Raw genomic sequence first — 23,951 nt, forward strand, 5'->3', positions numbered from 1 at the left:
CCTTGTGGCCGAATTTTAAATGGACTCCCAAAGTAATTCCGAGAGAGGTGATCAATGCTAAGTCACACACACTGTCCCCTGGATGCGATACTAACTGAACACACTACTGCAAACATATAATTCAAGAATTGTATGTTTATAACATGTTTATAGAGTAGTTTGTTCTGAAGATCTGGTAGAATCTGTGAGCAAAGCCTAGGATATTGACAAGGCTTCCCTACTTTTTCAAAACGCCTTTGGCCAGAGGAAAATGTATTTTCCAGCAGAGAAGAATGGTCCACTCAGGAAATTCTTGGAAAGCCGCTATTATAACTAAAAAACATCCGTGTCAATATGACATTGACTCTTTACCATGTCTTTATGTATTTTCTTTTATTTTACCTATCCTGGGACTTAGATACTGTCCCTGAGCTTTTATGATGAGGGCTAACACTTTACCACTTGAGCCACAGCTCTACTTCCAGCTTTTTGGTTCTTAATTAGAAATAGGAGCCTTGTGGAATTCCCTCCTAGGCTGGCTTTGAGCCCCAATCCTTAGATCTCAGAATCCTAAGCAACTAAGACTACAGGTGTGAGCTGCCAGCATCTGGCTATCTACTGTGTGTTTAATTTTTGTGAATTGTTCCTATTACTCTGTGGGCCAGAGTGCTGCTGCTGTTTGATGTATGGCCGTGAGGTCCACAGGACACAGTCTGCTTACTCCCAGAGAATATAGTCAGATAGTAAGGTAACTTCTACTTATGGAAGGCTGAGTGGTCTTGAAAGAACTGGAATCCACCATCTTGCAAACTTCTCTCAGAGTGCCATTATCTTTGTTTTAGAAGTGCAAAAGTACCTGCCACAAGGTGGCGCCAAAGCACAGAGAATTTGTGTGGAAACCAACATTCTTGTGGCCAGTCTCCAAAATTTAGGTCTTCTTGGATTTATGGATTTTAACTCACATCCATCATATCATACAGAAGTAAGGTGGGTTCTTTAACAGGGGGAAGATAAGGAGAATCTGAAAAAGCTAAATGTGAAAAGAATAATTGATTCATCATTACACTGAATAGTTGGATCAGAAAAGAGATCATGTCTTCAAATTTAAAAACGCTGACCAGTGTGTGACCTGTAATCTGAGCTCCTCTGGAGGCTGCTATCTGAGGTTGGCTCACAGTTTGAGCCCAGCTTGAACAGGAATCTCTGTGAGATTCTTATCTCCCATTAACCACCACAAAAGCTGGAACTGGGGGTGTGGCTCAAGTGGCAGAGCACCAGCCTTGAGCCAAAGAGCTAAAGGAGAGTACCCAGGTCCTGAGTTCAAACCCCAGTACAGGCACAAAAAAGAAGACCTGGACCAGCCACACTCATTTTCTGTACATGAATAGGCTACATCGGACTAAAAGAATCAGAGGTCCACACGGGGCAGAATGGAAGACAGGGGAAACATTGAATACATAAGTATGAACTAGCATTCTGGCCTTTAGTTATTGCCTGAACTTTTGAGCTCCTGGTTCTTATCTGTAAACTGAGGACAGCGGTGTTCACCTTGCTGGGCTCTTGTAAGAAGGCATGAACAATGTTGACCTCTTTGGGAGGGTAAGAGGAGGCACAGAAATGGGGTGGATAAAGGGCAACAAATGCCACCATAGGACTCACAATTCACTCTGTTGGAAATGAACTAAACAACCCATGGATGGGGATGGGAGAGAAACACTTAGAAAGAGAGAGGGAAAGGGGGGATATTCTACAAAAAGAAATTTACTTATGTAACTGTAACCCCTCTGTACATCACCTTTATAATAACGAGAAATTATAAGGGAACGTTCAGTCGACTAAAAATAAAAGGGTGCATTACTAATGCTCAGGCATTAATAATCAACACATTTAATTCTTGGTTTATTGGACACCATGATGAACTCAAAGATGATTAATTTATTATCTTGAACTATTTTTTATTAATCATGATCGATGCTGGGGTCATAATCATGATACCAAGTCTTCACTTGATGTGTGAGCTAGCTTGTCAGCACTTGTTAAACGTGGCCCGTACTAGCCTCGTGTATGGAGGAGAAGCCATTACCCTGAGGAAGCCTCCAGCCTGAACCACACAGCCTGGCTGTAAGCATTTTCAAGAGATGATCTCAGTAAGTGCTTGTCACAATCCTGGGAGGCAGAAATTAATCATACAGAGGAGGAAACCGAGGCACGGGGAGATGCAGCCACTTTTACCCCATCCATCGGGAGGCAGTACAGGTAGGAGTTCACTCTTGGGTCATTCATCTGTAGTCTGGTGACTCCACACTCCTTTGGATCTAGACTCGGCTTGCCGTTGTCTCTGTGGAGGGCTGGAATCTCTGCCACATTATACTTCCCACATATGGATGACAGGCGCCCCATCTAGACTTGAGCAAACCCCATCCTGACCCTGACTCTCCCTCTGTGAGTGGCTGCCTCCAGGCCTCTCTCCCCATTAAGTGGTCTGTCCCTCCTCACTGCCAGCGGTCATGTTCACACAACACAAATCACACCCAGACACTTGTCCACTTCACAGACGCCCCGCTGTCTGCAGAGCTGTGAGCTAGAGCTCAGCATGGCACAGGATGTCTCTCTCTCCCCATTGGCCCCAACCTTCCCATTCCCGATTTTTCTTTGAATCCCTTGGCACCTTCCTGTGCATGCGTACTAAAGACAGCACCTTTTTCCTTTAGAGTGGGGGGCACAGTCGACCTTGTGTAGTAACATGGGAGGGAGGAAGCTTTACAAATAGTTTGGAGTTTCCTACACTCAAATCTATTGTTATAAAGTAAAAACAGGGACTGGGAAGGTGGCTCAGTGATAGAGCGCTTGCCTTGCATGCTTGAGGCCCTGGGTTCGATTCCTCAGCACCACATAAGCAAAAAAGAAAAAAGCCGGAAGTGGCGCTGTGGCTCAAGTGGTTGAGCTGAAGAGCTGAGGGACAGTGCCCAGACCCAGAGTTCAGGCCCCACGACCAAAAATAAAATAAAATAAAATAAAATAAAACACACTATCTCTTTTTTGGGGGCGGGAGGGGGGGTCCGGTTGTGGGGCCTGAACTCTGGGCCTGGGCACTGTCCCTCAGCTCTTCAGCTCAAGGCTAGCGCTCTACCACTTGAGCCACAGCGCCACTTCCGGCTTTTTTCTTTTTGTTTATGTGGTGCTGAGGAATCGAACCCAGGGCCTCATGCATACAAGGCAAGCGCTCAACCACTGAGCCACCTTCGCAGCCCATACACACTATCTCTTGACACATGAAAATATTTTAAAGATTTCAAAGTTTGAGGTATTTTTTTTCACTCATCAGACCTGACATTTGGGTGATTGGTTTTGGGTGGTTTGCTTATTTGTGTGTGTGTGTTTATTCTGGTAGCTGGGCTTGAACTCAGGGCCTGGGTGCTGTCCATTTGCTTTTCTGCTAGGACTCAGGCTCTACCACTGAGCCACAGCTCCACTTCTGGCTTTGTGCTGGTTAATTAGAGATAAGAGTCCCACAGGTTTTCTTTCCCAGGTTGCATTTGGCTTTTAACACAGATCAGATAGTAGCAAGGATTACAGGCATGAGCCACCTGCACCTGGCTACTTTGGATGTGTTTATATGACAGGCTTGAGCCACCTGCACCTGGCGTGTGTGTGTGTGTGTGTGTGTGTATGTATGTGTTGTTATTAGGCAGGTGCATGCAGGATGTAACCCCAGCCGGCCTCCAGCTTGTAATCCTCTGGCCTTTTCATGTGAATCATCCCTGCCCCCTTTGGATATATACCTTATAATGCTATTTGCAGTAACCAGTGCAAAACACCTGCTCTTCTTTCCAGGAACACATCCCTTCTCCCCTAACTCTTCAGTTTTGAGTCTCTACATCCATGGCCTCGGGGTGTGGCACTTGCCCTTGGTGGGTGAGGCCATCTTTCTATTCATGCTGTCGGTCAGTCAGTCAGTCTCTCACCTTGTCCAGGTAACCACTCCTCTGAGAACTCCAAACCCCTTGCACTTCCCATGGTTCCTATTCTCAGGATTCCCAGTGTTCTGTGTAAGGGGGTGTTTTAATTATTAATAGAGCACTGGCTTGTGAGATCTTTCAGGGCGGGTTCCTCAACGGGGGTAGGAACTCAGAAGTTCCTCACTGAGGTAAGTGAAGGAATGGTCAAAGCCTCAAAGAGTCTACTCTCTTTGGGTCTCAATAGGGAAGACATTCTGGTCCTGGAAACGCGCTTTGATCCATCAAGATCATTTCATTCGAGAAGTGACTCTGAAAGGAGCCTGGGAAGGTCTGGGGGGTGGAGGTGGGGGTGGGTCAAACTGTCTGTAGAAAAGCCAGGGTGCACCTTACAGGTGACTGGCTCCCCAACCCCGCCTCCCACCCCCTCCGGCTCCCGCTGCTTCTAGCCGGAGAGCACCGTGCTGAGCGCTGAGAGCTGTCTGGGCCCCGCTTTTCTTCTCAGCCTGCTCGTTCACAATGTCACATTTCCTCGCGGTGGGGGGGGGGGCAACAGCATTGAACTCGGGGTCCCCTTCTCCTCCCCCCCCACCCCCGCCTCTCACACTCGGCCCAACGAGAGGAAAGAAAGGCTCGCCCAGCGGCGGGACCCCCACGCTCGGCGGCGCAGCGGGGCGGTGCCGGGGGGCGCCGCCCACAGCTGTCCAGGGGCGCCCCCAGGCCGGCTCTGCGGTTGGCCACAAGAGGCATCCATCTTCTGGGACGAGCCCTTGGCGTGTGCTCGCCTCGCCGGGACTGAGCGAGGACGGAACCCGGCGCCCGCCAAGAGCGCGATCCTCACCCGAGAGCCGAGTCCCGCGGCCCACAGGAGCCGCGAGCGACCGCGCGCCGGGGGGGGAAATCAGCGCCGCCCCGGCGCTACGCGCCCCGGAGAGAGCCGGCCTGCGGGGCCGACCACTCCGCGGCCGCCGGGGGGCGCGGCTCCCGCCGGAGGCGGCGGAGCGAATGTGTGCGTATCACCTGCGGCCTCCAGGGGGCAGCAGCGGATCGGGGGCACCAGGCGACAGCCACGGATCCTCGAGGCGCCGGCTGCGGGGAGAGCTCAACTCTGCGTCCGGGGCGCGTCCGAGCGTCGCCGCGGCCGGGATCGCGGCTCCCTCGGCCTGGCGGGACGATCGCAGTCGGGGTTGGCCGGCGGAGGGAGCAGCATCCACCCGTCCGCAGCCTCCCCAGCCTGGGTGGGAACCACAGAGTGCCGGGAGCCGGCGAGGGAGGGACGGTCGGGGCGCCCCGGCCAGGGCGCGTTCCCAGACGCCCGGTCGCCGGCATCTGGTCGTCCCCTCCAGGGGGGCGGTCTCCGGTGCGGGTCTCCTAACAATGGTGTGGACCGCCGGCGCGAGCCCCGCGTCCGCCCAGCGGCCGTAGAGGAAGTGGCGGCGCTCGGGGTGGGGTGGGCCGGGAGACGCCCCCCCCCCCCCCGCCTCCCCAGCCATTCGCTCGCTGGAGTTTGCGCGTCTTGACCTCGCCGGCTTTGGGTTCCCCTCGGGATCATCGACGGACGCTCGATCCCGAGAGTATGGTGCCAGCGCCCGGGTTAATCTAGTTCTCGATTCACTCCTTTTTCCTCCTCCTCCTCCTTCTCCTCCTTCACCTCCTCCGCCTCCTCCCCTCCCTCCTCCCTCCCCTCCCGCCGGGGCTGCCTCTGGGTTCCCGGCGAGTGGGGACGAGTGCAACAACTCTGCCTCTCGGAGGAGACCGGCGGGTGACCACCACTGAACAGAAACGCGGAACCAGCCGGATAATGTCCACCCCGAGCAGATTCAAGAAGGACAAAGAGATCATTGCCGAGTATGAAAGTCAAGTCAAAGGTAAGGGGTGGGAGCGGCTGGCCCGGCTCCTTTTGTGTGGTTTCTTGTCATTGTGCTCTTGGAGTTTGCCTGTGGAACTTGGGGTCGGCGTGGGAGGAAGGTGATGGGGTGGGGGTGGGGGGGCGATCGAGCCGTGGCTGAACCCTACACACACACACATACACACACACGCACACGCGCGCACACACACGCCTTCTCCCCGTTGGGTGGGGTGGGTCGCCTAGAAGATAGTCCAGGCTCCAATCCCAGTCCCGTCAGTTCCACGGGGAACTCCATCCCGGGTGGTTTCCCCTGGGGGCCAGCTCGAATCTCCGATTGGGAGAGAACGGGCTTGAACTTAACCACCTTGAGCTGACCATTTTACCAGGGAGGGCCGGGTGTGCCGCGAGGGGGGGGGGGTCCAGCTGGGGAGGGGTGGTCGCAGACATCATTCTTTTTATATGAAATCATTGTCCAGGCATGGGTTTTGTTTTGTTACTTGCCCCCACCCCACCCCACCCCCGGAGTCATTTTGTAAAGACTGGACCGCCCGGCGTGTCCAGCTTCACCAAGTGAACCCTGAAGCGGACATTCACACTTGTCTCTATTTATTAGGGCAAGTCACATACCTCCCTCTTCCCCCCGTTTTTTCCTTCTTTTTCTTTTTTAAAAATGAAATAGCTCCAGGAGAGCACCTGGCAGTTAAATCCAGCAGGGACTTGGTGGATCTGACTCCTCCTTTATCACTGGCTGGAATTCAGGGCCATCTTTCACACTCGGTGGAGAACATTGCTTTATCATAGACCGGGAGAGGAACCTGCGTGTAAATCGCAGGTTTGGATATTAGATCAGGAGCTTCAATCCTTTGCTGTGAGGACCAAGGAGGGAAACTTAATTAAGATCTATTAAGCATTTTTACTTTATGTATATTGTGATTAAATATATATATATATATATTTCTCCTCTGTAATACTTTGTTTTGCCCCCACTAAGGTGTTTTCTAAACACATGCACATTTATATTTGCTGGTTGGCTTTTACTTTTATGTTTCCCCCCTCTGTATGAGCTCTCTGGTTTAGACAATGGGAGGAGTGTGGAGATCTCGCTTGCTCCTTAATATATACATTTTGAAGTTGAAAAGAATCGCTATGTCCACACCTGTGTTTGTGGGTATATCCTCTTGGGAAAGAGAAGAGAGAACACTTTACTTGCTTTGGGGAAGCAGCAGAGATGGTGCGTTCTTTCGTGGGATCAAGTTTTGAAAATGCTGGAGAGTTGAAAAAGGACTGGGGGCTGGTAGGTGGGAGAAAGCCAAGTGTGAAAGTGAACAGTGACCAACTCCCACAGCCGCCACACCTGAGATGCACACGGGAGATTCCTTTGAGCGCCTCTAGAGTGGAGTGAAGCGAAACATTGTTAAGGACACAGATTTTTTTTTTTTAATTTTCTACCTGGAATTAAGATAATTTATAGTTGTAAGGACTTGTCACAGTGCTTTGGAAGCTGTATGTATCAGCAAGAGAAGCAATGCTTTTCTTGGAGCTAGGGAAACTTTGTAATAGGGATTACCTTTCTTTTCATACATAACGAGTCCCCAAATGGCTGAGAGTCTTTCATTCTAAGAAGGTAGTACTCTTGGTCACAACCACCATGGCCCCTGTGCTTGTTTTCCACACGGATCTTCTGGTCTTCAGGCAGTCCGCTTTCTCTGCTGCTCGAAGCATCGACTGGTAACTTTTATTTCCACACATCTTTTCTGGTTTACTTATTTCCACTCTCAGGTCTATGATCAAGTCTTTATTTGGAAAAAAAGAAAAAAATCTTTTTTTTTTTTTCTAGTGTATAAGTTCTACTGTTTTCCAGTTACATCTGTGCTTGGGAGTTTATTCTACTAAAAATCAATTAGGCCCTGTGTATTGGCCCACACCTGTAATCCCTGCTACACAGGTAGCATTGGTAGGAGGATCACTAGCCATGGCCACTTTTACTTCTCTCCTCCTCCCAATCCCTTCCCCACAAAAATGCGGACGTTATTAAAAAAGGATTAAAGAATACGGATTCACATGACAAGAGTACCTGGAGAGCCGGAGTTCAAACCCCAGGTCTGCCTAAGAAATTAACTCAGTGAAATGAAATATGTTACAATGTGTTTACCAAAGCTAATCCAAGGGAAAATTATGAACACTGTGAAAGGAATTTTTTGAAAGGAATTCTCTTTCACAAAAACCGACCTTTGCCTTCTTTCCTTCAGCACTCTTCCCTCACACACCCAAGAGTCCTTAGGCTACTGTAGGACTTCCTGGTACCTGCCCTGCCCTGCCCTGTGGTCATACTTTATCTTCCCTGGTAATCCTTTCACTGGCTGAGTCTGAAGATCTTCCATTCATGTGCAAACTTGGGAATGGGAGAGACAATGGAGGAGTAGCCCTGCACCCTGGACGTGGGACCAATTTACCTTTGCTCCTAGACTAAGTGGAGGCGAAAGTGGGTGAGAAATGAATTTACTAGTGCCTGAAGTCTACTGCCCTGGGCTAGGAGAGTAGAGGCCTCCAGAAGGGCAGCCTGGGTGGACAGGCTCTGGTTTTGTGCTCTGCTGAGTAGCCTCTGAGTGCTGAGTGCTGAAGTGTACGCATTTTAGCCTTGTGCTAAAATTGAACAATACAGGTTTTTTTTGTGTTTGTGTTTGGCACAACCTGTTCTAGCTAATCACTTCATCTGATGATAAACAAAAGTAATTGATGTATTTCTTTGCTCAAGCCTACCCTGGCAGTGTTAGACTCAACACAGAAGTCGCTTCCCAATGGGTAGAGTCACTTCTGGAATCTAGGCTGACGGAAGATTACAAGAACCATTCTGATGCCATGTGATCTTTTCATCTTCCAACTGAGAATTAAAGTATTGTCCTATAACCCTGACAGCAATCATGTATATCTCAGGATTTCTGAGATGATTTTTGATCTTAAGAAATGATTCTTGATGTGGGATTTTTACCAATATAATTACTTTGCTAAGGTTTGGGGAACATCATCATCATCATCACCATCATTTATCATATTTAAGGCAAGTCACTTTCTCTCTGGGGCTTGGTTTGCTTACCTGGGGAATTTGGGTTTTCTTAATCCTAATGGTCTTTAAATCTAATTGAAGATGTCCACTACTTTGTAGACTCAAGAAGCTTAAGATCAGAAGCATCACAGTTCAAGGCTAGCCTTAGTAAAACGTTGAAACTTCTTCTCAACCAATAAAAAGCCAGGTACAACAGTGCATGTCTGTCACCCTAGCTACACAGGAAGTGTCAATAATAGGGTCAGGGGCCAGTCTGGCCCAGGGGAAATAGAAAGGAAGATCTTATTCAAAAAAACAATGAAAGGGCAAAAGATTTGGCTCAAATGATAAAATGCCTACCTAGCAAGTGAAAAGCTTGATTTCTAACACTGGTTCTATTTCCCCAAATAATAATACATTTCATAGTCTTTTTGAAAAAGATATTAGAAAATTAGCATAGTAATGGAAAAAAAAACTTGTCTTTGCTAGTTTGCTTCTGCTTCACTGGAAAATAGAAAATAATTAGGAGAAATCAGTCTATGTGTCTCCAATACAAGGTAATACAGGGCTTCATTAAACATTTATTGAACGAATAGATTAAGGTTTTGGAATGACAATTTGTCATAGTATCAATTAATATGGTGCTCATTCACAATTATTTAGGACATGCCACCGTTTATTACCTCAACATTCAGTTGAATTAAAAACACAACTTCTTAGAAAGTCACAAAGCTGCAAATAGTCATATGTGTCCCATAGAGGGTAAATGGTTAACTGAATTCTACCAGAGAACCAATGAATGGCTAACTAACTTGTACACATAGAATGTTAGCCAGTCATTAACGATGGTTTTTGAAGAAAAATTTTATGATATGGTGAATAATATTATACTAGCTGAACCAAAAAAGCCTATAAAATAAATGATTGTGTAAATATTTACATGCAAGATAGTCATACTACAGCTTACATTATTGGGCAATGGAGGTCAACTAATATGACTGTGGACCTAGAAGATGTCTAACAGGGGAATGAATGTCTGCTTGGCTCTCCTGCTTGGAGTAGCTTATACTTCTTTGTATTTTTGGACCATGGTACAGTGCAATCAGCCATTGGTAAGTTTTCAGACCTAGGAAGCTAGCGTTCAGTATTACCCTCCTTGAGGATGGGAGTGGGCAAAAGGAAATTCAAGAAAAGCTTAGATTTTTTTTCCCCCCTGTATCTCAACTTGGTTGATCTGGGTTGATCCTCTGGTAATCAGATTTGTCCAGGACAATTACCTGCTTCCTGGTTGCTTGAAACACTTTAGTTACTACATCTTTGCAGGATAGGCCTCTCCCAACTTACTGCCTTCAATAAGGTCCCAACTCCTCCTTTTTAATCCAGTTCCCAATAATGCTATAATTTATAAATCCATAAAGGGATTATTGATTAATCCCTTAATCTATTGATCAAGTCTGTGCCCTCAGGATCCAGTTACTTCCCAAAGCCCATCAGCTTGCATCTAGACCCTGTGGGTGGACACCATTAAAACCATAATTTCCCCTGGTGTACACACACAGGAGGATCTCTGTGTGTACTTCTAGGTCATAGAGAATGTGTGTGTTCAGCTTTACTGGGTAATGTCAAACTTTTTTTTCCCAAATGGCTGGACCATGAAACCAGTGTCTTAAAAATCTAGATATGCCGGGTGCCAGTAACTCACACCTATAATCTTAGCTACTCAGGAGTAGCTAGGACTCCATGCTTGGACTCCAAAGCATGGAAGTCCATGAGACTCTTTTTTTTTTTTTTTTTTTTTTTTTTTTTTTTTTGTCGGCCGTGGGGCTTGAACCCTGGGCCTGGGCGCTGTCCCTCAGCTCTTCAGCTCAAGGCGAGCGCTCTACCACTTGAGCTACAGCGCCACTTCCGGTTTTCTGGTGGTTTATTGGAGATAGGAGTCTCACGGTCTCTCCTGCCCGGGCTGGCTTTGAACTGCAGATTCTCAGATCTCAGCCTCCTGAGTAGCTAGGATTACAGGCGTGAGCCACCAGCGCCCGGCTCATGAGACTCTTATCTCCAAATAACCATCAGAAAACTGGAAGTGGCTCTGTGGCTCAAGTGGTACAGCTTTCATCTTAATTAACCAGCAAAATGTCCAACTAAAGGCATAGCTCAAGTAGTAGAATGTCAGTCTACCAAGCAAGCCAAGCAAAAATGAGAGGCCTTGAGTTCAGATCCTGACACTGAAGAAAAAAAAATATATATGAGGCATATTATATCTCATATATATTTCCTTTTGGCTTCTTTTTTATTGCTGAGTGAATCTTAAAAGGAGTTATCTATTTGTATTTCTCTTTTCCATTTTGTGTGATCTTGTTCTGTCCTTTATCCATTTCCTTCATACACAACTCATGCATTTCTATCCTTCTTTCTAACTATAAGCATTCAAGGCAATAAATATATTTCTAATATGAATGCTATTTCTAGTAAAAGAATTTTAAATATAAGCATCTTTTAAAATATAACATTACTAATATGACCACTTTCTCTTGTTTTTGATATCAGCTTTAGAAGAAATAGAATTCTTAAAAAAACACATACACAATCATTATCTCTAATTATGTTTCTCCTAATATAAACATTATTCTTAACAAAGACTTTTGTTCTCAGCTTCTGGAGTTGAATTTGTCTCTTTCCTGCCTGATGTAACATTATTGTTTGATATATTTTGTTCCCACTTTACTCTGTTTTGGAGAGAGAGAGAGAGAGAGAGAGAGAGAGAGAGAGAGAGTGTGTGTGTGTGTGTGTGTGTGTGTTTGGAGAGAGAGAGAGAGTGTGTGTGTGTGTGTGTGTGTGTGTGTGTGTGTGTGTGTGTGTGTACCAGTCCTGGGGCTTGAGTGGCCTAAGGGCTGTCCCTGAACTTCTTTGCTCTATCATTTGAGCCACATCTCTCCATTTCCAACTGTTTTGGTTCTTCATTGGAGATAAGAGTCTCACAGACTTAACTACCCAGACTGACTTCAAACCCTAATCCTCCTATCTCTGCCTCCTGAGGAGCTAGAATTACAGCTGTGAGCCACTGGCACCTGCCTATTTAGGAACTTTGAAACTTGTGACTGGCAATGTGTTTATATGTCATTTTTAGTTCACTAAGGAGGGACATATAAGAGTTATTTTTCTTTTTCTTTTTTACCACTCCCCTCTCCTCCCCTCTCTTTCCCTTCTCCCTTTTTGTGCAAGAGATTGAAATAAAGGCTACTTTTGAGCTATTTCGCTAGTCCCTGGTTTGTTCTTGTTTATGAAGTTGTTGGGTTTTTTTGAGCCTATCAATATATCATAATTATTTAAAATTTATCCAATACCAATTTCAATTTTAGCACAGATCCTATGGTTTAGATTGTGCATAACATGATGCTGTCCATTACTATTTTGAGAGATGATGATGATGATCATGATGATGACGACGACGACTTGACAGTGTTGGGGACTGAACTTGGGACTTTGTGCTTACTAGTCAAGTGCTCTACTGTTGAGCTGTACCAGTAGCTCCTAGAATGATTATAATCCAGGAGTTCAGCCTTGAGGATGATATATATAAAAGAGAGCAAAATAATGATGCATGGACACCTTAAAATTATAGATTTGTGTGTGTGGAAAAGCTCAAGGTGTAAGGATTTGGGGGACAGAAATACATAATGAGGAGAAGTGAAAGGCGCTGATGTAGGCAGAGCATGAACACATCCAAAGTTTCTGAATGATTTGGTTGCTGTTGGGAGCTCTCTGAAGACGTGCCATTGTCACCATTGAGAGCATGGCATTTCCCCTTTAGTACTTGTTGAGGACAACTGTCTGTCTGTCTGTCTGCCTTCCTTCCTTCCTTTCTTTTCTCTCTCTCTCTCTCTCTCTCTCTCTCTCTCTCTCTCTCTCTCTCTCTCTCTCTCTCTCTCTCTCTCTCTCTCTCTCTTTCTCTGGTTGTTGTTGTTGGTAGTGGGACTTGAACTCTGGGCCTTGGTGCTGTCCCTTAGCTCTTCAGCTAAAGACAAGTGCCCTACCACTTGAGCCATCACTCCACTTTCAGTTGGTCAATGGAGATAAGAGTCTCACAGACTTTCATGCCCTAGCAGGCTTTGAACTGCGATCCTCTGTTCTCAGCCTCCTGAGTACCTAGGATTATAGGTGTAAGCCACCAGTGCCCAGCAACTGTCTTTTTCTTGAGGAGTTGCTTCTGCCTCAATATCCCTAGTAATCCGCTCCTCCAAGGCTGTTATAAAGAACTACACTAACTCCAGGCCCCACAGGGAGGTGGCAGCCCCCATTCTTCTTGGCATCATGGCACAATGGCCAACTAAACCCAGCAAGAACGTCTTCAAAGTGCTTGAGGTGCCCGTTCCTGGAGTGGCATTTCTAACTTGCTCCACAACTGGTCTGTGGAGGACCTCTGGACTTCCACCCTTGGCTTTTCTAATTCTGAAGGTGTGGCTTACTCAAACATCTTGCTCCCATCCTCTCCAGCAATTAACATAGAACTATAGGTGTCTAATTATCCAAAATTGGACCATATTTACTTTGGATGTCTGCCTGTGAAATTCCCTATGTTTGCAGAATGGAATTAAACCTTTAAGTGGTATTTACCCAAGAGAAGGGAGGAAGTCCGTTTTCTTTCACATATGTTATGGTATCTGGGCCACCCAACAAATTTTCTCCTGCCAGGATCAATGATGGCTCCAGTTCAGGGACAATGCAATCAAATTATAATCTTTAAGCCCCTGGAGAGAAAGTCCAAGAAGTTAGTTGCTCCAGAGCAGCTCAACCTAGTGTATGAGGATGGATGGCAAAGTGTCCTGAGACCATACAAGAAACAGGGTCGTGCAGAATGCAATGTATTGAGGGGCTTTCTGACAGGATTGTTTTATATTTGTTTCAGGATAGAATTACCTGGTTTATCTTAAGGTATTATCAATGAGACCGACATATTCCTGGGGCTAGAGTCTGACTGTAAAGTGCCACATACCGTTCTGAAGTTTTTTCTGTTTATAGTTTGCTGGGAAACTATGCCAGAAAAACTTAAGTAGGGTTATGACAGTGATGGTGGTTATAACTCAAGATGGTGGGAGTCAGGTCAAAGGAAATCCATGTTACCAAATCAATGGATTCATCACTGCTGGAAGACTGAATCCTACTCATTCTTTATTGTTGTTGTTGTTTTGCTTTTTTAGAAGAGAGGTCAATAATAAGAAGTGGGTTAGAGTATTCATGTTTCTAGAAGCCACTAGAACTGACAAGAACTGGATTTTCATTGGCTGACTCCAAGGCTTGCCTATTCTGTGCCTAATTCTTTCACTGTTCACTGTTTTCGCTTTTGCCTTCTACAGGACAGATGGTGGATACGTCCCTTTGCTAATAATGTAGTACTGAAAGGTGGTGGATTTTAAGCATTTAGTGAAAAGAGTTTGTTGGCTTTTGTATACCTTAGAAAAGTTTCTTGAGTACAAAAAAGAGGAAGCTAATGAATGTCCTTCCAAATTGTCACTGCATTGATCACTGAGCATCTGTTACAGTTACCTGGAGAGTGTTTATGGGCACTCTCCAATATATTACCAGAAGTCTGCGTCTGGAAGATTTCTAGACTATATTTTTCTCCAGTTTAACATTTTAATTATATGCATCTATCTGTATCTTCTAACTGCTTAATCTACAAATAAAAAGCTAGGAGATCTCTTCCATACTTAGACCAAAAGAGACTTTTTGTCTCTTTTCGGTCAAACAGCTAACTCATTTCCTCTGGCAGGCTTGGAAATAAACAGAAAATGGTGTGTACCATTAAGTACAATAAAAAATACTTTTAGGTTGGGCACTGGTGGTTCATGCCTGCAATCCTAGCTACTCAAAAGGCTGAGATCTGAGGATTGCGGTTCAAAGCTAGCCCGGACAGTAAAGTCTGTGAGACTGTTACCTCTAATTAACCACCAGAAAACCGAAAGTGGTGCTGTGGCTCAAGTGGTAGAGCATTCACCTTGAGCTGAAGAGCTGAAGAGCCCAGGCCCAGAATTCAAGCCCCGTGACTGACCCCCCCAAAATTTCATCTTTTGGATATTTCTGATTTTCTTATAATGACATGTCCCATTTTCTAACCTCATTCATCACTTGAAACAACCCTTGTTAGATCCATGTGTATGTAACAGACTGAATCCTGACAAAGCTAAATTATCACTAAAAATGATAGATTTTAATAGTTCTTTAGAAGACATTTAGCCAATCATCAGAAAGTAAGCCACATCCTGTCTTGGAAAGATATGTTAGTGGTCTTTCTAAGACTTTTATTTACAAACGTATAATTTGTTACATCTCCTTACCTCATGATTGTTAGTGACTTCAGGGCTAATAAATTCCATTTTTTCTAGTGTGTGTGATTGTAGCTATTGCTCTCCTCTAGTTGTTCCTTAAGGGTTGCCAAAAATAAATCATCTGCCACACAAATGAAGAGAACCTTTCCTTATTGTATCTGTCCGTCAAAGGCATAATCTGCTCCTTTGCTTCAGGTAGAACATACGTGTATGATGCTCTAGTTGTTTTACGTTGCTGAAATAGAATCCCACTGACTAGGTCATTGATAATAAATAGAACTTTATTGGCACATGGTTGTGGAAGATGCAAAGTCCAAGATGAGAGGGCTGGCATCTAATGAGGGCCTTCCCGTTGCCTCATCCCAGAGAGGGGAGGAGGAAGAAAGAAAAGGGAAGGGAAAGGGAGGAAAGGAAAGGGAGAAAGATACAGTTTGTAGAAAAGTAGTTGAAGCATCCTATACTAGAACAAATACTTTTGTGCGCTGCTCCTGTGGATATAGTAAGAGTTGCTGCCATAGCTCCTTTGTTACTCCCATAGACTGGTAGTTGCTACTGCGAAGACTCCTCTGTCAGGATTTTCTGGAGAAAGAAGTTCTATCTTTTTAGCTCTTTTCTTGATTTAACCTGAGTCTTCCCTTCCCTTTGTTATCGGGCTTTGTATGATGTTAGGCTTCAGGTAGAGGCACTTAACTCAGGTGGAATCCACTGGAGAGTTTGTTTAAGCAGCTTTTTGGGCCTCACCCAAGCCCAAACATTTGCTTTTCTAACAAGTTCCCAGGTGTTGTATCGGTGGGTCAGAGACCACATTTTAGGAATCATCACAGTAAAAATCAAAGCAATTTTGTAATTTCCTCAAGTTAACCTGTTTAGATGCTAATGTTCCTCCCAACTTCCCTAAGATCTTTACTTCTCTTATAATTACTCTCAGTTCCTATACATGGACATTCAATCTTGGCAACTGATGATGGTAGATAATGAATGCAGCTTCTCTCTGGCTTTGCCTTTTCTCCTCTATTTTCAAGTTCTGTTACTCCCTGAAATTAATAAAGAGCCTTACACAGCAGGGCTAAATGGAAGACTAAAGTAAGGTCATGATGAGTGAGCCCTTGAGGAATGAAGCATTAGCTTTCTTGCAAATTTGCTAGTATATTGGAACAGAGGGGACAGAACCCAGGGTCACACGTCCTTCGTGAGCTCCATTAGCTTGTGTTGGCTTCCTATCTTCACCAACTCTGAAGACAGGCAGCAGACTTGACAGTTGACCTCAAGAGCACATGTTTGTGTGCATGTGTATGTGTGTGTGCGCGCACGCACACGTGCGGTGGCTTGTTCCAGTTAGTGTCAGAATGGGGTTGTTCTATAAATAGGAATTTTTTTATTATGTTTCATGTGAGCTTTTATTTGATTTGTTTGTGTAAACCCCAGGTCCATTGGCAATTATTGCGTTAGCAATAATTACGTGGGAACTATAATGTATGTGAGGGTTAGGATTTCAAGTTAAACAATTGAGAGTGAACTGCAAGAGCTGTGCCCTGGAACCTAACTCTCAAAACTCAGAAATTATCTTATGGGCTTGTTGTTGTTTGTTTGTTTGTTTGTTTGGTTGGTTACAGGCTAGGGCCTCATACTTCCCTATGGCCAAGATCCGTTGAAAAAGGATTTGGATGATGAGAATAAGACTTTCCTTCCATCCCTTTATACCCCTTCCAAGTAAACATAGACATGTAAGGAAATTCTAGTTAAATGTGCTTGTGACATCACTTCTTCGTATTCTGTGTGTGTGTGTGTGTGTTTGTGTGGTGTGTGTGTGTGTGTGTGTGTGTGTGTGTGTGTGTGTGTGTGTGTGTGTGTGTGTGTGTGTGTGTGTGTGTGTTGGGGGAAGTTTTGGGGCCCAGGGTCTGGGCATTGTCCCTGAGCTTCTTTTGCTCAACGCTAGATAAAACTGTATTATTTGAACCACAGCTCCACTCACCTTTTTCTGTGTAGTTTATTGGAGATAAGAGTTTCACAGACTTTCTTGCTGAAGCAGGCTTCGAACTAAAATCTTCAGATCTCAGCCTTCTGAGTAGTTAGGATTACAGGCATGAATTTCAGTGCCTGGCAAGATGTTGAACAGAAGGGTTACCATTTTATAGGTCAGGAAATATGTGTATTCTTATTGGGCAATGTCACTCCTTCCTTCCATGTCCTCCAGATTCCCTCTCCTATCTCTGCATACAAGTTGCATAGTTCCGTATTACACATAGTGTATACTGAATACTATGACTTGCATTTGCTCACTCTTCCTCCTGCTCTATTTCTGCGCTCCCTTTGCCTCCCCTGAAAAGACCCTCCCCCCAAAAAACCCAAAGTACAAACAAACACTATCACCACCAACAAGACTCCCCCCTCCATTGTTTCCACTGTTTTTTTTTTTTGTTGGTGGTGGTGGTCATGGGGCTTGGACTCTGGGCTTGGGCGCTATCCCTCAGCTCTTTAGTTCAAGGTGAGTGCTCTACCACTTGAGCCACAGCGCCACTTCTGGTTTTCTAGTGGTTTATTGGAGATAAGAGTCTCATGGACTTTCCTGCCCGGGCTGGCTTTGAACTGTGATCTTCAGATCTCAGTTTCCTGAGTAGCTAGGATTACAGGCATGAGCCACCAGCACCCGGCTCCACTGTATTTTTAAGATGATTGAAAGACTTAATTGTGGGCCACTGGTCTCAGTTTTTTTTAAAATAAGTACACTAGAATTAAATATCATCCGTTCATTTAACCAACTGCTGAGTGAAGGAGTTCCAGCTTAAAATACTTTGTGAAGTACAAATTCCTCAAGGACAGGAATGTAGTTTTTGTTTTTTGTTTGTTGTTTGTTGTTTTCTTCTTAAGTCATTAGATCTGGATTTTAGTAGTTGCTCAGGTAGTGTTGAATAAAAAAAATCAGTCACAAAGCCTGTGCTTTTTGTGGTTTGTGTCCTACCTTTAGAAATGGAGAAGAGCTAAGTAGTGCATTAGACACTTCATGTGATGGAAGTTTTGTGGAGGAAAATATTACCTCTGCCTCACGGAAATGTGCTCATTGGAGAGACACGTGAGGTAGACTTTGATGGATGAGTAGGAGTTCGAAAAGCAAAGAAGAGCATTCCAGGTAAAGAAGAGGTTTCTCTGGTGACTACTATATTTCCTTTTAAGGAAGCAGTAGTGTAGAGTCCTAAAAGTTCTGAGCTGAGGCATGTCCAGGAAGGTAGCACTCTACACTAAAGGTTACCAGATATGCATCATGTAGTGAAGTCCAAGTGCATGTTACACACATAGATTCAATCTCACAAGAAGCGTATGAGCCAGACACAGCTAACCCCATTTTCCAGATTAGAAAGTAATTGAGGAAGGTTTCATTTGCTAGAGATGGCTTGACTAGGAATAGCCATTATCTTACAGATGCCCCGATTAAGTATCACAAAAGCAGTTTAGACTTGGTCTGCAGACGGAGGAGTGATAGAGTGAGATGCTAGTAGGCAGGATAGATTTAGAAGCCCTGAGCAGAGGGATTCCATTTAAAAGTCTTCTGTCCTGGCCTGGGAATGTGGCTTAGTGGTAGAGCACTTGCCTAGCATGTATGAAACTCTGGGTACAATTCCTCAGCACCACATAAGCAGAAAAAACAAACTAACAAACAAGAAGTGGCACTGTGGCTGTCAAGTGGTAGAGTGCTAACCTTGAGAAAAAGAAGCTCAGGGACAGTGCCCAGGCCCTGAGTTCAAGCCCCTAGACTAGCAAAAAAAAAAAAAAAAAAAGTCTCTGTCCTCTTCAGTAGCATATTGGAAGTCTGAATTCCATCCTTGACATTGAGAGTAGAAATCTTGAGTACCTCTTGAAATATCTATTAAAATTATGATTATTAAAATATGACTTTCACCAGGTATTGGTGGCTTACACCTGTAATCCTAGTTACTCAGGAGGTTGAGATCTGAAGATTGTGATTTGAAGCCGGCCTAGGCAGGAAAGTCTGTGAGACTCTTATCTCCAGTTAACTACGATGATGATGATGATTATGATGATGATGATAAAGCCAGAAGTGGAGCTGTGGCTCAAGTGGTAGAGTGCTAAACTTGAGCAAAAAAGCCTCAGGGACAGTGCTGAGGCCCTGAATTCATGGCCCCATACTGGTACGTGTGTAAGCACACACGCGTGTGAGCGTGCACACACACATTATGACTTTGAAGAGTATTTATAGACAAGGAAACTATTTAGGATTTCCCATTATATGAGGAAAAAAGATACAATTAATGATGTCACATATTATCATAATAATATGATATACACCAAAATATCATGATCCTTATTTCTGAGGAAATGGAATGGGCAATTTTATAATATTTATGCATTATAGTTTCTGAATTTTTTCTAATAAGTATAAATTACACTGACACTTGAATGAATGAACAAATATAAAGCATTAGAGAAATCCCTGGTCCCAGAGTGAACTCTCAAATATGTGCTGTTATTGTTACTGTAATATCATTACTTTTATAATAAGAAAATAGTTTGTCTACCCACTCTAGTTATAATTATTTGTTTTACTGCTTGTATAATCTGTCCTCCATAGACTATAGTCTTTAAAGATCATATCTGTTATATCTGTCATGCTCCAGTATTGAGCGTGGTACTTGGCAAATAGTAAGTGCTCTGTCAATATTGGTTGGAACCCACAAAGATCAGATTTCTCCTAGTTTCTCATGTTTCATTTTCTTAATGGGAGGGTCACCAATGGGAAACTGATCAAGTGTTAGCTGTTCCCAATTGAGAATTTCAGTGTTCTTATCAGTGTTGAAATGTATAATAAATGAAGAAATTGTGTAATATTAAATGCTATGTTGTTGAGCCTGAAGCATATTTGTTGGTATTTTGTTTGTACCATGACACGAAAGTTATATATGATCTTATTTATATATGATCTTATCTTGTGTGTTCTTTCTTCCCTCCACCAAATAAAGAATTATGAATCAGGGAATGTGGGAGCAGAGGTGAAGATGATTTGAAAGTGAGAGAGTAAGGCACCTGAGAAGATGGTCATAGCCTCTTCGCTACTGACATGTCGGTGTAAGATATCCAAGTAGGACTTCCATCTGGGAGGGCCACCCTATGCCCAGGAGGTCCTGCACGTCTGCTTCCCCGGCAAGGAGGAGGACAATAAGATGGAGGAGAGTACAGGTTTCTTGAGGCCAGAGAGGAAGAGAGGAACTAGAAGTTGGCAGTCCACTTGCATTGTTTATGGGGTCCCCCTTTTATATTCTGTTTAGGTAAGTCTCAGCTTTTCTGGCATCTGGCTGGAACTCTGTCCACCTCACTCAAAGGAAGGGGCATAAATCTGCTCCAAAATTGTTGTCTATGGTAGGGGCCCTGTTCTTCCAGAACCTTTAGGAAGAAGAAGAGATGTTGTCTCCCCTGGCTGCTGTCTCTCGCTCTCTAGCTGCCTAGGTTTTTCTGACTCTTCTTCAATAATTTTTAAGTATTTGAACAGGAACAGTTCAACAACAATAGCAAAAGGTCATAGTCACCTCAGATATCCCCTGAACTATTTCTAAGGTTATAACTTTAAGAAAGAATGAGGATTGGAGGTGTGGCTCAAGTGGAAGATCACCAGGAGCAAGTAAACTAAATGAGAATGAGTCTATGTTCAAACCTCAGTAGTATCAATGTAAATTTTTTTTTAAAAAAATAGCAGGACAGATGCCAGGGGTTTACTTCTGTCATCCTCAGCTATTCAGGAGGTTGACACAAGAGGATTTTGCTTCAAAGCCAACATGGACAAAAAAGTCCTTGAGACTCTATTTCCAAAATAACAAGCATAAAGCAGGACTGGAAGCGTGACTCAAGTGGTAGAGCACCAGCAGAGCAAATAAGCAAGCAAACTAAACAATGGTGAAGCCTTGAGTTCAAGCTCTGGCACTGGCAAAAAAGTGAAAAGAAAAAAACGGAGGGTGGAAGAAAGGAAGGAAGGACAGATATACACATATTCACATTTCTCATAGTCTAGAAAGTGGGACAATAGGAGCAATATTTGTTATAGAAGGATCCATAATGTCTAAAAGGACATAATTTGAATCTGTGCCTAATTACAAGTTGAAAGGTCTCTGCCATGTACATTGTAATATATGTATTACAATATTGATTGTAAGCAGCCACTTCCTGAGGTCTGCTGATCACCACGAGGAAGTGAGGAATCTCAGCAAGAATTACCAGCTGCTGTTTATATAAAGCCAAATGATAAAATTCCCTTTATGAAAGCAATGTTCTGACAGTAGTATTTGTTGTTTAAAACATAATAATCATGTTTACTATATCTTTGAAATGGCTCTACAAAACTGTCCTAAATGAATGAAATAATATGCTTTTTAAGAGAAGTATATGCTTATTTACATAAAACAGACATTAAAAAAAAAAAACTTCAAAGATCTGTTTGCCAGAGCTCCCCAGTTTTATAGAATTCAACTGGGAAGATTGAAGAAAGGGAAGGTTTTCACTTTTGGAAGCAGAAATTTAGAAGTACAAACTAAGAAAACATACTCTCATTTTACCACCATGAAACTGAGACCCTGCAACTTCAAAACACCTTAGCCTCCATTTTATGGTGATTTTTGGGGGACCTCAGATATAGTGGTGAAATTTCACAGGCTAGAAAAGAATAATCAGGAAGCTTAATGCAATCAGAACCACAGAGCCTGTGATGGGAAGAATCACATTTGGCAAAGTCTGCTAAGCGACTGCAAATGAATATTAATCGCATTTTATCAGCTGCTGGTACTGTCTTTATTACATAATTTGAATATTTATGACCCTGTAAATACGTTTAACAGTAAAATTGCAGTGTGTATGGAACTCAAATTCCAAAAAGCATGCAACCCTTTGATGGAGAAGAATTATGTATAAGGACCACAAAATTCAAGGCATATTTATGCTATAGCATTTTTACCTTTTGAGGGATAAAGTACAAAACACTTTTTCCTCAATACAGTTTATATTGTTTGGGATTGACTGAGTCATTATCTGCTTGGATATTACCAATGAACCTTTGTGTGTGTGTGTGTGGGGGGGGTGTGATCAGACCAACAAAGGGAACCTGACTTTCATTCTGTCCAATTTAGAGAACGTTGGTTCCATCAAATGCTTGATTCTAAGGCCTCTAATGAGACTAGGCATTTGTTTACAGACATCATTGTTTCTGCCTTACTGGTACAGAGTAGAGGTCAGCAACCTTTGTTTCTCTAAAGAGTGAGGGAGTAAATACTCAGCTTTGGGGTCTATACAGTCTGTCACAACTCCATCTTTGAAGCCAAGAGCAATCATAGGCAATATGTAAATGAAAAGCATGGCTGTGTTTCAAGTAGTGCTGTTTTGAAAACAAAGATAGTAGTAGTGTGATGACCTCTGGTGCAGATAATTTGAGATAATGTTGGGATCTCCTTTTTAAAGACAAATACTTGTCCCCATAGTTGTAATTACATATTATTTGGTTCTTCTGTTCCTCTCTAGGAATAGGATGGAGGTGATTAGAATCATTGCTTCTTTTTATTTATAACGGAGTAGATTTTAAGTTTTTCTGGATGGTGTCAAGTTCTTGGCTTTGCATCAAGATAATTTTACCTCCTGATCTACCCAGCTCTTAGACACAAAGTCATGGGCTTCCAATGCGACTCTAGTCGCATTGGAAAAGTAGTTACAATTCTTCCTGTGGAGTTGCTGTGAGTGAATGCATGCATTTGAAGAGTGGGGGCTCAGTGCCTGAAATATATACACTAATAAACAGTTCTTAAAATCATGAGTTAGAATCACATCTGGAAAGTTAAAATATTTTTTTCTTTTTAGAAACTTTATTAATGTACTTATTGTACTTTATTGATGTACTTATATGCTTATATTTGGAACTACGCCTCACAGCATGCTGTCCTTTTTGTTGCTTGTTCATTTGCTGGTAGTAGGTCTTGAACTCAGAGCCTTGTGCTCTCCCTTGGCTTTTTCTTTCCAGGCTGAGCCACACTTCTGGCTTTTACTGGTTAATTGGAGATAAGAGTTGCAATAACATTTCTGTTCAGGCTAGATTCTAACCATAATCCTCAGATCAGCCTCCCAAGAAGCTAGGATTACAGGTATGAACCACCAGTGCCTGTTTTTTGTTTGTTTGTTTGTTTTTCCTGCTTCTTGTCTTTTTCTTCTTCTTATAATCTCATAGGAGTCAATGCTCTTTATAAAATATAGTGAAAGAAATTATTACAAAAAATAAAGAGATACAAAGTATTTCAAAAAATAAAGATATATGGAAAGTATACACTGTCCTTGACTTTTAAATGAGATTCCCAAAGCCCAAGATTTCTAAAGGTGTACACTCCATTTTTCTGCTTATTTCTCTGGGAACTGGTAGTAAACTGTTGGTGGGCAGTTACTGGTTTTCATCCTTGTCTCTGATCGCCCTTCCCATCATCTCTGTCAGCCATGTATTATATTTCCTTTCCTTTTCTCTGACTCCTTCAGAGAATGGTGGCTTTGAAAATACAGGGACTATTTTTTATTCTCTTTTTTGGTTCCTGGCTCTGATAGACCCTAGGTGCACCTGAAACATATCATGCTAGGTGCTGGAGACTCATCCCTATAATCCTAGCTACTCAGGACACTGAGATATGAGGATCATAGTTAAGAATCTACAAGACTCTTATCTCCAGCTAACCAACAAAAAAGCTAGAAGTGGAGATTTGGCTCAAGTGGTAGAGTGCCAACACTGAGCAAAAAAACTAAGCAAGAACATGAGCCCTTGAGTTCTGGCACAG

The 23,951-nt window shown here is 43.5% G+C and overlaps 1 protein-coding gene across 3 annotated transcripts in view; it reads left to right on the forward strand.

Moving 5' to 3' along the window:
- The first annotated feature begins 5,439 nt into the window (after positions 1-5,439).
- Srgap1 (SLIT-ROBO Rho GTPase activating protein 1) overlaps positions 5,440-23,951 on the forward strand; it is a 239,096-nt gene continuing 220,584 nt past the window's right edge. For all 3 annotated transcript variants that reach the window (XM_069987909.1, XM_069987912.1, XM_069987919.1), the window contains exon 1: positions 5,440-5,803. In XM_069987909.1, coding sequence (XP_069844010.1) covers positions 5,737-5,803 — 67 coding nt within the window. In that variant the 5' untranslated portion in view covers positions 5,440-5,736. The remainder of the gene's footprint in view (positions 5,804-23,951) is intronic.

Source organism: Dipodomys merriami, unplaced genomic scaffold (genome assembly GCF_024711535.1).
Source record: "Dipodomys merriami isolate MVZ:Mamm:240054 unplaced genomic scaffold, mDipMer1.0.p SCAF_10, whole genome shotgun sequence".
In the NCBI taxonomy this organism is placed as follows: Eukaryota; Metazoa; Chordata; class Mammalia; order Rodentia; family Heteromyidae; genus Dipodomys; species Dipodomys merriami.